At 33.5% G+C, this 16,057-nt stretch overlaps 1 protein-coding gene across 3 annotated transcripts in view; it reads left to right on the top strand.

The window, feature by feature from the left end:
• Positions 1-16,057, top strand: part of sns (sticks and stones) — a 332,324-nt gene that overhangs the window by 313,100 nt on the left and 3,167 nt on the right. The window contains exons 18-27 of one of the 3 annotated variants that reach the window (XM_068768331.1): positions 283-363; positions 1,489-1,771; positions 2,983-3,218; positions 3,727-3,835; positions 4,390-4,559; positions 10,087-10,257; positions 12,203-12,399; positions 13,291-13,471; positions 14,186-14,304; positions 15,110-15,242. In XM_068768331.1, coding sequence (XP_068624432.1) covers positions 283-363; positions 1,489-1,771; positions 2,983-3,218; positions 3,727-3,835; positions 4,390-4,559; positions 10,087-10,257; positions 12,203-12,399; positions 13,291-13,471; positions 14,186-14,304; positions 15,110-15,242 — 1,680 coding nt within the window. Of the gene's footprint in view, positions 1-282; positions 364-1,488; positions 1,772-2,982; positions 3,219-3,726; positions 3,836-4,389; positions 4,560-10,086; positions 10,258-12,202; positions 12,400-13,290; positions 13,472-14,182; positions 14,305-15,109; positions 15,243-16,057 lie in introns of all 3 variants that reach the window. The other 2 variants (XM_068768332.1, XM_068768330.1) reach the window with 2 other exon arrangements.

Below are 16,057 nucleotides of genomic sequence, written 5' to 3'. Positions count from 1 at the left end.
TCTGCTGATATTTTCATTCCCTTATCCTATATCTGATAAAGTGTGTGTATACATCTGAATTAAACTTTATTTTAAGATGTGTTGTTGTCGAGTTCTCCCTACTTTTTCTCCACAATTATAATAACTTACGAAGGACAGTAGAGTCAAAAATAGAATCAATTAAAAAAAAATAAAGAATAAGTTGACGATCAATAAGTTCTGTAAAAAGTACCAATGTTAAATCAGCGAATTTTATCTTTTCTTTTTTCTTTCATAATATTTGATAAGATTTGATGTTTTTAGATCCAGCGGGCATCAAAAGCGTGACTCAAAACGGAATCGTAAGCCCGAATGAAGATGCCGTCCTGGCATGTACTGCGTCGGGTGAGTTCTCTTAACTAAAAAGTAAAAATTAATTAAATTGTAAACTATATCAATTGGTAAAGAACAACAGTGAATCGAACAAGTATTTTGTAACTAAATTAATCAAGTTTTAGATTTAACTTTGCTGGAGTTTATATCTATTAAAACGTTCATTTCAAGCAATCAAATTATATAGTTCGTAATTTAGTGTAATGGCTATTAATAAATAATTTAAATCACACAGTACCCAAATAACGTTGAATATAGAAGTAGAAATAAATTATATATTTATATTACAAGATAGTGTCGTAAGAAAATTTCATATGGTTATGAAACAACGGAACAAATAATTATTCTTTTGAATAGGCTTTGCAAAGCACCTTCAAAAATGTATATATATATATGTGATGTAAGGTACATTTAAATATGTGTTTATGAATATTCCTTAATTTATGGGCTTAATTCCCGTGTGTAAGGGAATTGAACTTTATATAATTCACACTCTGTGCATTTGGGATGGCCACTGCTCATAGATAGAGGATAAGTAGCAGCATCCTCTGCGTACCATAATACCACACTAGATTCACTAACATAACATTCCTGCCAATAAGATATTTTGGAGGGAGGCCTATGCTTTGCAGTGGGTGTCTATGGGCTGAAACGATGAGACGATCCAACACTATAAGTCCTGAAATTATAATAAATTTTATTTCCTTAACTTCAGACTTACATTAAAATTGATCGCTTCACAAAATACTCTATACTAGACCACGGCCTAACTCGTACAGTCAATCAGAATGAAATGTCAATTTAAACTGATGTAACTTGAACTGAACTCAACCCGACCTAGGGAATACCAAAAGAAATGAATAAACCATTTTTTTATATTACTGCAATTAAGTTATAAAATTTTGGCCATAAATAAATAACATTGATAATTACTTTCTAATAATCTTACAATTTTTGTTTCACATATCTATTAAAATTTAGTTATTAGCTAGTGTTAGTAAGGCATATGCTGTGTATTCCAGCAATAGGCAAACATATTTAATTTTGACAATGTTATGCGAAATATTTAAACGTATACATTTTTTCACTTGGCGATCCTTTTAAATATAACTTAAATAAATAAGCTTTAAATTTCAGGCAATCCATTGACTGCTGAACATATCAAGTGGGAGAGGAAAGGCTACAACATGGATTCTAGAACAGTTACTTTCGAATCTAGAAATCAAACAAGCTACCTTGTTATCGATCGAGCGACCAGAGAAGACGTGGGTAACTTCCAGTGCGTAGTGGACAACGGAATCGGTGGAGAGACACGCCAAGATGTAATGCTGGTAGTAAAGTTCAAACCCGAAATGGATACGGCGCCAAGTTTGATCAAATCTGCGTCCAACGTTGGTCAAGTTGGGAGATTGATGTGTCGGTGAGTACCCAAGCTAATATTCGGGGGTAAATGTGTAGCCTATTTGCTGCTGGTCAATGATTTCAGAAATTATAACTTAATAATAATAAAATAAATCATAAGAAAAAGCGTTTTCGAAATTCTTATTACTTTAAATACTATTTATTATCTGCACCTGCAGTCTTAGTAATGTCAGAAGTTATTGACCTATCACTTCCAAATATGAAATATGTGAACGTAATGTATGTATTTCAGAGTGATTACTTTATCCTCTGTAATCGTATATACGTGTTTAATTCTTAAAGGTTTTTGCTTACAAACGTGTTATAACATTCAACCCTTTGAAGTTTTATACCGCACTCTAAAAAAATGTCCGTTTCCAATCAGTCTTATGACCTGCGTTCAGCAGCGAACGTCATACGATTGTAATGATAATAGTAATAGTGAGGCAGCAGTTTTCATAATTTTATAACACGTGGTTCATGTAATTAAAGTTTGTAATAGTTCTAATGGGGACAATGGATTATCCGGATGTAGCCTCGGATTTAAGCTTGGATAATTTAGATAAAAGCTTTAAACTTTCGAATTACAATTGAATTTCGAAAGATGAAATTCGAATAGTGACGTTATCTGATCAATTTAAATATTCCAACGTCGGCAAAAGTTTCGCAGAACTTCCAATAATCTACCAGTGAAATTGCTATCCACGACTAAAACGCAAAAACCCCAACTATTCCTTCCACAATGGATTTTGTCAAAGCTATTATATTTTTTGCTTACAAATCTGTCTGTCAACTAATAACATCGTAAACGCTCGTTGCATACTTTACTATAACTATATGTTTACTATAACGTAAAGCTAAATATACTATAGCTTTACGTTATCGTGATTCAGATATGAGCTTACCGTCATAGGAAAAGTATATCAAAAATAAAATTGATAGATCAAACTCAACGAATAGATAGAGCAAAATAGATCGCTGCTGGAGCTGTAAGCTTTTGTTTCATGATGGTCCCCATGTTGGTTTCCTCTCATTCCCTCTGCCATGTGCAGGGCAAATACTTTACATTTTAAGTAAATTCCAAGTTTTTATTTTTATTTCCATACTTCTTCCTTGCTTCGCAGTGTCTTTTAAGCATTCCTTTTGTCCTACACATATTCTGAGTCACATCTCCAGTGGACGTCATACGGCCAAAATAAAAGTCAAGTGCTAATCCTTGTGTATTTCCAGATGCAAGTCAGCGCCCGCCCCGAATTTCACGTGGTCGAAGAACGGCGCCAAACTCCCCGTCAACACTTCCACCAAATACTTCGCGGAATACCATAAGTCAGATCCCATCACGTACACGTCGGTATTGCTTATAAGTGACGTCACTTCCTCGGACTACGGCTCCTACGAATGCGGTGCGCGGAATGATTTGGGCTTCAGTACGACTTCCGTTAAATTGGATATCACCAGCGCTCCAGGTATGAAACCTTTTTTATAAATTATATTAAAGATTAAAAGTGCATTATTTCGATAATTCTTGTTGTGGCATTCAAAAGTATTTAGTTAATCGAAATGTATGGAACTTGATTTGTTAACTCATTTACGTAGTCGATACTATAATGTACTCTTCAAACATTGTTAAATTTCATTTAAAAATAGCAACTGTTGAGATGCTGGCGTACTGTTCTTACATTCACCTTTTCATAATATAATCGACGAATCAAAAGTGCGTGTAAATGCCTATATGGATAGATATTTTGTATAATCCTTTATAATATACCTCTTCTAATCGACTTTAGGATCATGTCTAGGTACAATTGTGTTCATCATCATTAAAGTGCGTCACCTATTCCTATGTTTAATACTTTGGCGTTGTAGGGTGATGTATGAAGTTTTTTTTCTGACAATCTAATATTAAAAACTTTCAAAATAAATGCCAGTTTAATTATGTTTTATAACATCTCGTTGACTAACAAACACTTTCAGATCTAGTAACATCGCTAACAGTGACCAACGTAACGCACAACACGGTGACTCTCTCGTGGACGCCGGGCTTTGATGGTGGCCTGCCGTCGTGGTTCAGAATTCGATTCCGGTAAGTTTTTCTTAATTTGTTTCTTTATTTCGCTTTCAGGTAGGTCATATTATAAGAAAAACAAAATTCTTGTCTATTAGTTAATGATAACATTGTGATATAACAAAGGACTCTAGTATGATAAAACAATTAAAATGTAACATTAGTAAAAAAATCCTAGTCTTAGTTATATTCGAAATTGACGTAAGTTCTCAGCATTCCATGAATATACTGTATGAGTGTCAGATTCATGGCGTTGTAAGAGGTAGGGCCGGTTGCGGCACAATGTTGACGATTCGCGTAATAGATTTAAGGAGGTCATTCTGTTGCTTTGTAAGCCCATTACATAAATGAGCTGCTATTTTTTTATATTTAGGAGTAGGTAAACTTAATTTTAAACATAGTATAAAACATTAAAAACATGACGTAAAAGTATCATTTGCAAATAAAACTATACAAACAAGTTTTTTGTTGTCACTAATAGCAACAAACTTACGAAAGTTATTTGTTCCTAGTATTAAGGGAATTTTTTTACATTCATGCACAATACTTATGAACTTTAACAACTGTCGCAGAAAAATATACGACGAGTCATACAAGTACGAGGACGTATCACCTCGAAACGCGACCTCCTTCACCGTGAGCGGATTGGAGAGAAACACTGGTTATGTGTTTTCCGTGATGGCCATCAACAAAATAGGCCAAAGCAAATACAGGCCTGACGATACTAAAGCAACTACCCTCAGTAAGTATAATTTGTATTCTTAATCCTAGTTTTTAGTATGAAAAATTAAATAAATTTCTCGCCGGAATAAAAATTTCCACTTGAAAAAGTAGAAAAAACAGTGTGTTTATTTGTAAAACTTGAGCTTAGAAATGCCGGTTTATCTTATGAACATTTTCTTTCACCGCTTGTAAAAGTGAACGATATTAAAGTACATTCGCGTTAAGAACGCAGTAAACTATCATTGTCCGTATTGCCAAACCTCACCTGCTGGCAAAAGAATGCAGATCGTAATTTACCACTTAGACTTATTCATTGGACTTTTAGTCCCAGGAAATATTGCTTCCATGATTTCCTTCACCACTTATAAGCATCTAGGATTGAACAATATATTCACGTTAAAAGCGCCACAAAACATCATTGTATATAGACCAAGCCAAATCAACTAACTAATTGAAAGAATATTTTTAATTACAACAGTTTATTAGGAACGATTTGATTGATTACGATGCGTAGCTGTAACAATTGTTCACCGCATTCTTAACGCGCTCGGCCAATGAACAATGATTTAGCGCGAACGGCTGACGGACAATGGTTCACCACATTTTTAACGCGAACAGCCTGTTTTTTCTCATAAGGTATGTCATGTCTACCAGTAATCGAACCTATGGCAGTAACATTTTTACCATTGCTCTTAACGAAAATAAAAAGTGAATTAATATTTTTGGCTTTAGTTATTTATATTAAATTATTTCATATTTTTAACGTAAACGATGCAATGGTCATACGTATAAATATAATGTTAAATATAAATGGGTTAGTAAATTGGAGAAGGCTCTTAAACATATAAATCATAAATACGTACAGCTAAAAGAAATTGTGATAAAGTTTTACTATCCTCTAGAGAACAGTAAATTATTTAATACCCATTTAATATCGTACGTCAAATGGTGAATGGAATGTAAAGTTTGAAATGTCTTTTGGGTATTTTATAACAGTTTATTCCTAGACTCGACATTTTGATTGCTTTTCAACGATGAAATTTCCAATATAAGCTTATAGTAATATTTGGAATGTTGTACAAACTTAAAATAATTTAAAATTAATAAACAACTCGTCATCTCTGAAAGCTCACCGTTTATTTATTCTCATACATATTTATTTTATATATCCAATTGTGCATTTCTACACTTATATGAAGACATGTTGATATTTTTTCACTTGCAAAAATTGCTAATGATTTTGTAGACTTAATTAAATAAACTTTTCATAGTTTTATTCATGAAGATCCAGATCAATGTGTAAAAAATAAATGTAAACAGGAATCATAACTCGCAGAATTAAAGGGAATATTTAGCTACCCAAGCATGGCAAGTTTTGTTTGACGGTATCTCTACCGATTGTTAGAGAAAAAGATAGATCTTCTCGAATAAAATAATAAACCAGTGCAATAAATAAGTGAATATATAGTTAATTTGCTGTCAATTGATGTTGGATACACCTTATTCAAAAGTCAATAGTTTTATGAATATGAAAAACGTAATGGTATTATAGTAAGAAAAAGCTTTTTCAAAATCCAGAGTACAACATATTAAAATTATTTATTCTCTACTATCTATGCCAACAGACTTTTTTACTGCAAGAAGTTATTGGCCAGTCGCATTTCTATCGAAACATTTCTTATTTCAGAGAGATCATTTTATAATACGATGATTGGTATAGGTACAAGAGTTTTACAGATTTTTGCCGTCGTATATGCGATACATTAACAAAACAGCAGAACAAACAAAACAACACTCATTTATAACATGTTTTTATTGTGTGCTATTTTATTGTAGTTTTAATAAATTAAAAAAAATAAAAAAAACACTAATTAAAAATTTCGGCTTGAAACTCCATGCCGGGCGATTCATAAGTTGCTCATAAGCCATCTGATAAAAGATCATTTGTTCTCGTAATGAAAAACTGAAAATAAACATCTCTCTCGGCTTATTTTCGTGACCCAGACTTTTCAGTGCCGTCTCTAACCTAGATTCAGCACGAAAAAGGCTAGACAAAACACGTGCGCTCACGTTTTTTAGAAAGCCCATCTGCAAGAAAAATATATCCATTAGGAGTAAAGGTAATTGGTGAGCCGTACGGGAGGTTCTTTTTATATGAAAAAAGGTATTTTCATATGAACATTCCCTTATAGAAAACACTCTTACAAATTTATGCTACATGTAGGTTCTAACAGTGTTAACACGAAAATAAATACAGCTGATTCTAATATATAAGTTTAATACATGTTTTATCACTGTGACAACAGCGTAGAACATTCACCCAGAAGGTGGAAAAACCCTTTATCTTCATTTATCTTGTTAAGGTCTTCAGAAAAAGCTAAACGACGTCCTATTGCAAATTTTGTGTTTTCTAGTAGTATTTTTAAATGTTTGTGTTATTTTTTAACAAATTATTATCTAACAAAGCAAAAATAGCAAAATTTTAACCTTTGGAAATTTGCATGTCTCCACTATTGACGATACGATACGTTTTCCTGTTAGAGCTTTGGAAAAAATAAATAAATCATTTGCCCTCCAGCGTAATTCTATGTCATACTTTTATTATATAAAGTATATAAGTAAATATATTTTCATATGATAATAATAAATAATTAAAAATAGCGTAACACATAAAGCTGGCACTATATATAAAGGGCTTGTTATACTATTCCTTACACTATAACAATAGTAACTCCGTCGTCGGCAAACTCTCACAATAAATAATTAATCTATCCTTCAGAATTATCTCCAAATAAATTAAAAAAGTTCATCTAACAAAACTGATAACAAAATTCTTGAAAAACACATTGCTCTTATATTTTTCATTGAAAAATAATCTCAAAAAATTACCTCTTTGGATCTAGATGCTTAGAGTTAAAGGTTTAAAAAGGTGAATGTAATGCGTTTGCTCTCACTTCATTAACCTATAAACCCTATCCAAAAATGAATAGTTTCTGTCGACAATAAATAACGTGATGATAATATTTTAAGACAAATTTTTGACAACCTGTGCCTGCAGACAGGTTATTGGCCTGAGACATGAGACAAAAAATATGTAATATAAATAAATTATTTCAAAGTGACCACTTCATGAACTTCGAAGTAGGTTTAAAAGTTTTAAATCTTTTCGCTAACAAATGAGATATGCAAGGTTAATTCATACAAAGCTTTAACACCTGTAAACAATCATTCTGTGTATACAAAGTTTTCTTTTTCTTCCGGTGATATTACAACCTCAAATTACATTACATTACAAACCCAAATCGGTCTTAACTTATTTTAAAAACTTCCACAGCCAATCTGTCAACCTACAAAACAATAACTGTGTTCAAATGTATAAATTAATATACAGTAATGTATTTTACTAATCAATAGTACCCGCGCGTCGTTGGAAAGCAATCAACTTTGTCTTTTATTAAAGAGTGTCTTATTTCCACGCATCAGACGTGATCTCATCATCAGTACAATCGAGCTCTGAGGAGTACAATTCGTACAACGTACCAGGCGTTTTCATAATTACCGGTACCATTGTGGGTACAGCGCTTATACTGCTCAATGTACTGCTGGTGGGATTCTGTCTGCACAGGAGGACCAATAAGAGGATTAGAGGTACACTGTACTAGTTGTATACTTTATATATGTGTTAGACTAAATAGTGTTTGTGCAAATTCAACATTTACGGAAATCATATCGATATATATATATATATATATATATATATTGACTCGTCGTTTTAACACTGGCCACGCCTCTTGACTTATTATCTCAAAGTAACAGACCAAAATAAAGGGGCTACTCAACTGGACTGCGTTCTAGAAACTACGGATCATCTTCACTTCTAATAATAACCCTCATTGCCCCAAAACAAAGGTCTACGACCAATATATGTTACCATCTAACTTACGATGATGAATCGTTTTCGCTCAGTTCTGACCTATTTGGTAAGCTCACAGTCGCTAAACAAACGATGAAATGCATTACGCTGGGAATTTTAACGAGATCGAAACAAAAATGAGAAGATCCATAGACGAAGGAAAGTATTTAGCATAGTCCAGCGAATTGACAAGTTGAAATGTTAGTGAATAGGGCGCTTGGTGCACAGAACTGATAGCCGTTGGAGCATTAAGGCTATGGAGCTTGGTAAGAGAAGCGGAGGAAGTCTACCCACAAAGTGGACGGACGCTGGATGAAGGCAGCTTCCGACCGCTCCTACTAAAAATTCACGAGGAGGCAATGTGCAGCAAAAGTCGTCTTATACCTGAAATAAAAATGATGATGGAATGACAAAGCCACGTTTACGTTGGCCAGTTGAAGTTAGTTCTTTAATAAGTACAGAAGCATTTTTTGTCAATTTATATTTTCACTCGCCTATTAATTTAAAGTCGTTAAAGATGAGTCACTATTTTAATGCCAATACTCTAACGTTAATATGCTTATAGCAGAAGCTTTTCCTCGCGATTGTACCAATTGATTAAAAACAGTGTAAATATATTGACAATTTTTATTAACCGTTAAGATATATTTCCTTTGGCACCATTGATGGTGTTGATCTATGAAATTTCCCAAGCGAATGCGTAGTTAATTAAATTGTATAAGTAACCATTTATTTCATTTGATATTTTTTGTTTGAGGCACAACGTAAATTATTTATACCATTAATAGTTCGTAGTAAATTTGAAAATTAAATCAAAAAATTATAAATATATATATATATATATTGCAATAAGCTAATTGTGGCTAGAAATGTTAACAGATAGAGAGAAATAGTAAGAGAAATTCAATAGTCAGACTATAAATTCTTTCATTCAATAAACATTCTAAATGAAAGTGACTCAAACATCATAGAAGTTGGGGACAGACGACTTGTTAGGACCATTGGTAGACGCTGGATACAGGCCGCTAACATTCGATCCAGTAGGAAATATATTGGGAAGGCTTATGTCTAGCGATGCGTGTACTGAGATTGAAATGATAATAATGATGACGAAAGGAAATGAGGGGCTGATAATATTAAGAAAAAAACTCTCATCCCCAAAAAGAAAGTCACACCCATTTAGCATTAAATCAGCTCAAGGAAGAAAATGAAAAGAGTCTATACTTCCCGTGTCTTAAATATCTGGTGGAGTCAAATGGATTTGAAAAAAATGATGGAGCTTATCATTTGAGACAAACAACTAAACAAAAAAGATACAAGGCGAATGGGTTTCTTAATCAAATATTTTAACATGAGACAGATTTACTAGATAATAATTATAAAGTTATTATTGCATGACGAACAACTTTCGTGTACATTATTTAATTGAAATGCCAATTTTAAGTTCAGGACCTTGTAAAGAATTACAAAGGGTAATCTTGGGAAGGCCTTTGTTTAAGAGACGCAATTATTAAATTTACGGTACAATTACGATTTAATTAAAAATTCTGTTGAATTTGCACACTTTTTGATGTTGTATCGCCTTATTTATTCGAAGTTATTTTGATTTCTTTTTGTTTCTCTCCTCCTTTAGCTTCTTCGGAAGTAGGCGAGTTGAATGTGGTCTCGACAGAATATGTAGAGTCTTCGGACGTGTCCAAATCGGTTACGCTGTATGTGTGTGTGACCGGTGCTGTTTTGGTTTTCGTTAACGCTGCCCTAGTAGCTTGTTTTGTATTGAAGAGACGCGCTAGACGTCTCAAAGGTGAGATTTTTATTTGAGTTTATTTTTATTTGCGATATTTTTCTTGTTATTATTTTTTTTTTTCATAGAATTTGAACTGGATTCTGACGGCTATGATGTAAATTATTGCTTCGAACATTTTAAATATTTAAATTAAACTTTTTTAATACGGTCTTACTTCGAACGTCTTGTGATTTTTAGGTTTAAACATAAAATTACGTGTCTTTATTCTATTTCCATACTATTTTAATCTGTAAGAAATTTCCTTGAGTGATAAGACAGTTCATTGTAACAGTAATAAAAATTATGACCGAGCAGGTATGGTACTTGCAAAATATTTATAAAAGCTAAGACATTAAGAAATATGATTTTTAAATTTTAACATACAAATCATACTTGTACATTCATTTCTTGTTCAAAATACGTTTCTGAAGATTCAAATTTCATCACCCAGACATAGATAAGTAGTCTAAGAGCCACACATTATCCAGGGTAAGAATAATGTGGCTTGCGTACTACAATGAATATTTTTAAACTTTTTTTTTATTTTAACTTAAAACAAGCGATTCGTTCTAACACACAACATTTGTATACCTTGTATAACATTACTGAATAGCTACATAAATAAAATAAATAATTTCTAAGAATTATTCACCGCCGATACGAATCCGGATCGAAAAGCCGTCATTTGTTAGTTGGAAAGCACTTAAATTGAAGAATGGAAGCGTAAATATATTTCTCAGAATCCAGTTCGATATTTAAAATAATATTTTAACGTTGCTACGTTGTTGCCACATTCAAGGTAGCATCGCATATTTCTCTGCAAAATAAGTAATGTTCAAATTTCATTTTGTTACTATTTTAATACGAGATAGATTAGAAATGATATCTTTAGTCATAGTATATTTTATACACTGGACGGAGTCAAAGAGACAGATTCTTTTAATAAGCATCAACAATTGTAAAAAAATATACAGACTGATTTGCACTTGACTAACTTCATGAAAGGAGTTCAAGTTAAAAGTCAAGTTTTTATCGAAGAAAATATCTAAATTTCTTTATTGTTAGGTTTCCCAATCTATTAGCCATAATTTCCGAGAACTACCAAATGAAAAGTTAAACAGATATCAATTAACCATACACCAGATCACAGTTTTAATAGAATTTAATCCAAACATCAAGTAAACAGGAACAATTAACATAAGAGAAAGAAAATAATAGTTTCGCAGCCTCCTCACGAAAGATACATGTTGTTTGCACGGCTCATTCTAAGTAAATAAATACCTACATTAGAACCATTACATTAGAACATTAACAAACTTAACAAAAATAATTACCGATAACGTTACGTATGATACATGGTAAAACTCAGTGAGTTTTTGATTATATCAAATAGATCAATATTTAATGCAATGAGATAAGTAGAATTTTCCAGTATTAACTCTATCCAGTGTATACAGTATAAATTGTCCTTTCTGCTATAATTTGGGGTAGGTTTTTTAGACGCGGCTTCTATTTAAAAATGTTGCTTCAAAATTTACTTCAAAATGCTATTATTCGATAGTAAAAAATTTTAAAGTAGTAGCACTCATTATATTTTAAAAAAAAATATCCACTATTCGGTGGTAACAATACAAAACAAAACAGATTTGTTGTAAGTGTTTACCAACCGTATAAGAACGTTTAAGAAAAATAATTAAAAACAATTTTTTTAAAGTAAATGGTAAGGTTGTTTAAATTTGCTGTAACTATTTTATTAAATATGAATTAATTTTCGATTTTAATCAAAATTTCGAAATTAAATTTCTCAGTGATGACACTGTTCCGAATGACAAAATTAACTGATCGCTAATCATTTGCATAGTATTAATAAAATAAATAATAATATTTTACGATATTATTATTTAATTTATTAAAATGATATATTCGCACTAAACAAGCCTAAATCTCTGATCTACTTGACCAGAACAAGCGGGACAGTCTTCTAAGTCGGCAACGATTGAAATGTACGCGCCATCTTCATACAACGATACAATGACCGGAGAGACCCTGAGTTCGGTCTCCGAAAAGTCCGAGACCTACTCTCAGGATGATGGAGATGATAGACAACCACCGCCTATACCCGAAGTACCTTCTATGCCTACTCGCCATATGCTGAATCAGGTAAGTCAGCCGTTAAGAAAAAATATTATATAATCAAATGTCCCATTATAGGTGTCACCAGTGATTACCAATCCAGTCACTGAGTAATAGATAGGGCTTCGCTCAGTGTTTATCTACGAGATTGAATCAGCAATGAGGATATACGTAGATAAGCAATAGTAAATAGTTCATCGGATTAGAAATATAAGGTGGCAGTGTGCAGGCCATATTGCGAGCAAAATAGATGGCCGTGGAAACCTAGGGCTCTGGAGTGAAAACCGGCAAACGCAACGCAGGACACCCACCCACAAGTTGGATAAATTACCTTGTTATGGTTGTCGTAGAAACGATAGATGCAAGCTACAACAAAACAAGCTACTTCGATCCTATTACATATCTATGAAGTTCGTTTATGTTCGTCATCGTTTCCGCCCATAGACGTCCATTGCAAGGCATAACATCCCCCCCCCCCCCCCGAAGAGATACGGATGGATATACCTGGACGCTGCTGCTCATCCTCCGTAAACTTATTTGTGAGCACTGGCAATCTATATAATTAAGACACAAGAATGAATTGAAAATAAGACTATCCCTGGAATCGAACCGGCGACCTACGATCTCAGTCCTCTACCGCTGGGCTGCACTCCTCGCTTATGTTCAGCAGTGGACAATTTACAGCTGCCGCGATGTTGATGATCATTAGTTTCTCCTTAGGGCTTAATTTTATTCCTTCATTACGTCAATATACATAAGCACCGGCACTGATTTTCCATATGCACCAATCTTTTAAAAAATCTAATTGAAATGTCACAGAGTAATAAAAAAGAACATCCTATGAAAACATTGTTTCAAGACGAATGTTGATCGATCGGTTTTTTTTTATAAAAATATTCATTTGTATCATCTCAACAGACGGATTCATATTTGGTGGAGGATACGAACCTGTTACCCCCACCGCTGGACTACCCACCGCCTAACTACGCAGCCTACGACGGAGAGCACGCACGCACACTACCGCACGCGACGCACGCTACGCACGCAGCCCACGCTCACAGGGGCAGGGACACCGGACATAACACTCTCGGACGCGCAGGTTTATAAACCTTAATGTTTTAATGTTCATTTAAAATTACATTTTGTAAATCCAGTATATTGTTGGCAGTTGTACTAGATACACACAGTGTTACTGCCGTCAGTGTCCTTTTCCTTAAAGAACAAAATAATTAAAGTATACATTCAAATTTACTACATAAACAGCAAAAAAGTTAAAGTCAACTTAAAAAACTCTTAAGCAGGGACCATATACGAAGGTTAAAATTTTTAACAAAAGCATTTATACGAAAATTACAACAATCTTGTATCATAACCAGTTTATCTTAAGCTTACTAAAAGCACTAAGATTTTTGTATTTTAAAAGAGCTAAAAGAGAAACTAATTGTCTATTATCTGAAACGCACTTACAGATCTCCAGTATCTTAAAATTAGTACCAAGGTCTCTAAAACTCTGGAATCTTAAAACTCTTTTTTGACTCCATTTTTTTAAATTTCTGAATATCTCCTTATTTTTTTAAAATCTTTGTAAATATATATGACATGTTGTCTTTTTACTATTCTGTCTGAGTTATTGTTATGCGAAATCCGTCAATCAATCTATCTATTTTTTCTAATTTATTGGGATGGCGCTGAAAGTACACGCTTGTGTTGAATCAGGGACTTACGATCAGATATCGCCCAGTGAAATGTGGGTATAATTTTAATCAACTTAATGTCTGAACTTCTTGAGTAAATAAAAATGTAACTCCAGCAGGCAAACAGGGCTACGTAGCGGCTCCAAGCCCCATGCCGCCACTTGATGGATCCTACTACAATATGGCATCTGATCGATATCTCTCCTATCCACCGCTAATCGGAGAATACCTTCAACAGGTAAGTTTATTTGTTACACAAACTTGAAAGAAGCCTTTAGGACAAAATGAACTATTTTATCTAATAAATACTTCTACATATCAACACCGAGGGCTCATACAACGATTTTTTTTTAAAATGGCTCCCACAAATTTTTTCACGCTATCCATTCGCCTTTCATAAAATCTAGCTCACCATAGCTCATATCATCTCTGCCTTCTTCCCTCATCTTGGCTCTTAGATCACAGTTTGAATCACATATACATTTTGATGATACCGGGTTGACTCATTTCAATTTAATTTAGTTACATTAATTTCTAATATTCTTTTTAATATTATTGATCCAATGTTTAGCTAGCAACTATATTTTGCTTTCTTACAATCTTTATTACTAATTTTACTTGCCAAAGGATCTATAGCTCCAGCTCCCCTATACATCTCCACAATCTGTGTTGATCATCCTGCAACGTTTCCGCGTTCTTGACTATGTCATCGTGTTAGTAGAGAATTTACCGACTCGTGGTTGCCAGTGGGAATCCCTGTCAAATATTTTTTTTTTTGTAAAAACAAACACAATCGTAAAAAATTCTTTAAAAGGATTTATTGATTAATTTATTCATATTACTATCATCACAGGATCCTTTAAAGTGACAACTTGAGTACGTTATGAGAAAATGCCAGAACTTGAACTGCCTTATAAATGGCATCCTTCAACTAAAAGCTGCAAAAGCTCCAAACACTCACTAATCAGAGTATATCCCGTTACAAACTCACGTATTTTTTTAGGTTAACTTTTCACCTTATAAAACTTTTTATTCTCTCGCAGCAGTCGGGAAGAACGCCAACACCGCCACAACAGTACGGAACGCAACCTCTACCGAAGTCTCACCTCGTTAACGGCGGCATGCAAGGCTCTCCTTCCCATATCGCAAGCCCACCTCTCACATATGGCTTGGATGGTAAGTTCACCCCTAAATAACGCACTCGTAGACAGAAGCATAATCCATTAGTGCGAATTACCCAAGAACAAATTAAATTAAAATTTTCACTCGGTTATACCTTTTCTTCGTATACAGAAGTATGAACAAAATTGTCGACGAGCAGTTACGTAAGAATCCTTAAAAATGCCTCGATGATGAACACGATGCTCACGCGACCACTACAGCTTCATGAGTGCAAAATCCACACGTTCAGTGATTCCTACAAAACCCCCACATTGCACCGCTTATAATATAATACATATACAGTGTTGGAGGCCTTCAATCCCTAGCCGAGGCTCTCGAGCCAGTCCTTCTGTTTAGTGTCTTTAAAATGGAGTAAACAAAGCGTATTCATAGTTTTCTCCTATCCTAAAAATGTAATTATGATAACTCGGTAAAGCGATGAATGCCGGCGAACAAAGCATTTGTTAATGTCAAATTTGGTTTGATTGGTTAAAGGTGTGAAAGTTTTTAAAACTGAGGTAAATGTTAACTCAGTTGCTGTCAATTAATGCATTGCCATGCATCAATGCCAAAATCAACAGTTTCAGAAATATTAAATAACGTAATAATAATATAGTAAGAAACACCTTTCTCAAAAATAAAATTACTGATTATTAAAATAATATATTGTTAACTATCTGTTCCTGTAGACTTTACACCGCCAGTAGTTATTAGTCTTCCGCATTTAGAATAGAAAAAAAATAAGATAATGTAACACGTCATGAATGTTATAACTTTACACACGGTAATTGGAAATAGTTGTAATAACTTCAAACCTTTTTTCTTGGCAA

This window comes from Battus philenor, unplaced genomic scaffold (assembly GCF_028537555.1).
Source record: "Battus philenor isolate CCGP_79_NKW_IND1 unplaced genomic scaffold, ilBatPhil1.0.hap1 SCAF_25, whole genome shotgun sequence".
Taxonomy (NCBI): Eukaryota; Metazoa; Arthropoda; class Insecta; order Lepidoptera; family Papilionidae; genus Battus; species Battus philenor.
The sequence above is the reverse complement of the archived record's forward strand: the minus strand, read 5'-3'. Positions and strand labels throughout refer to the sequence as shown.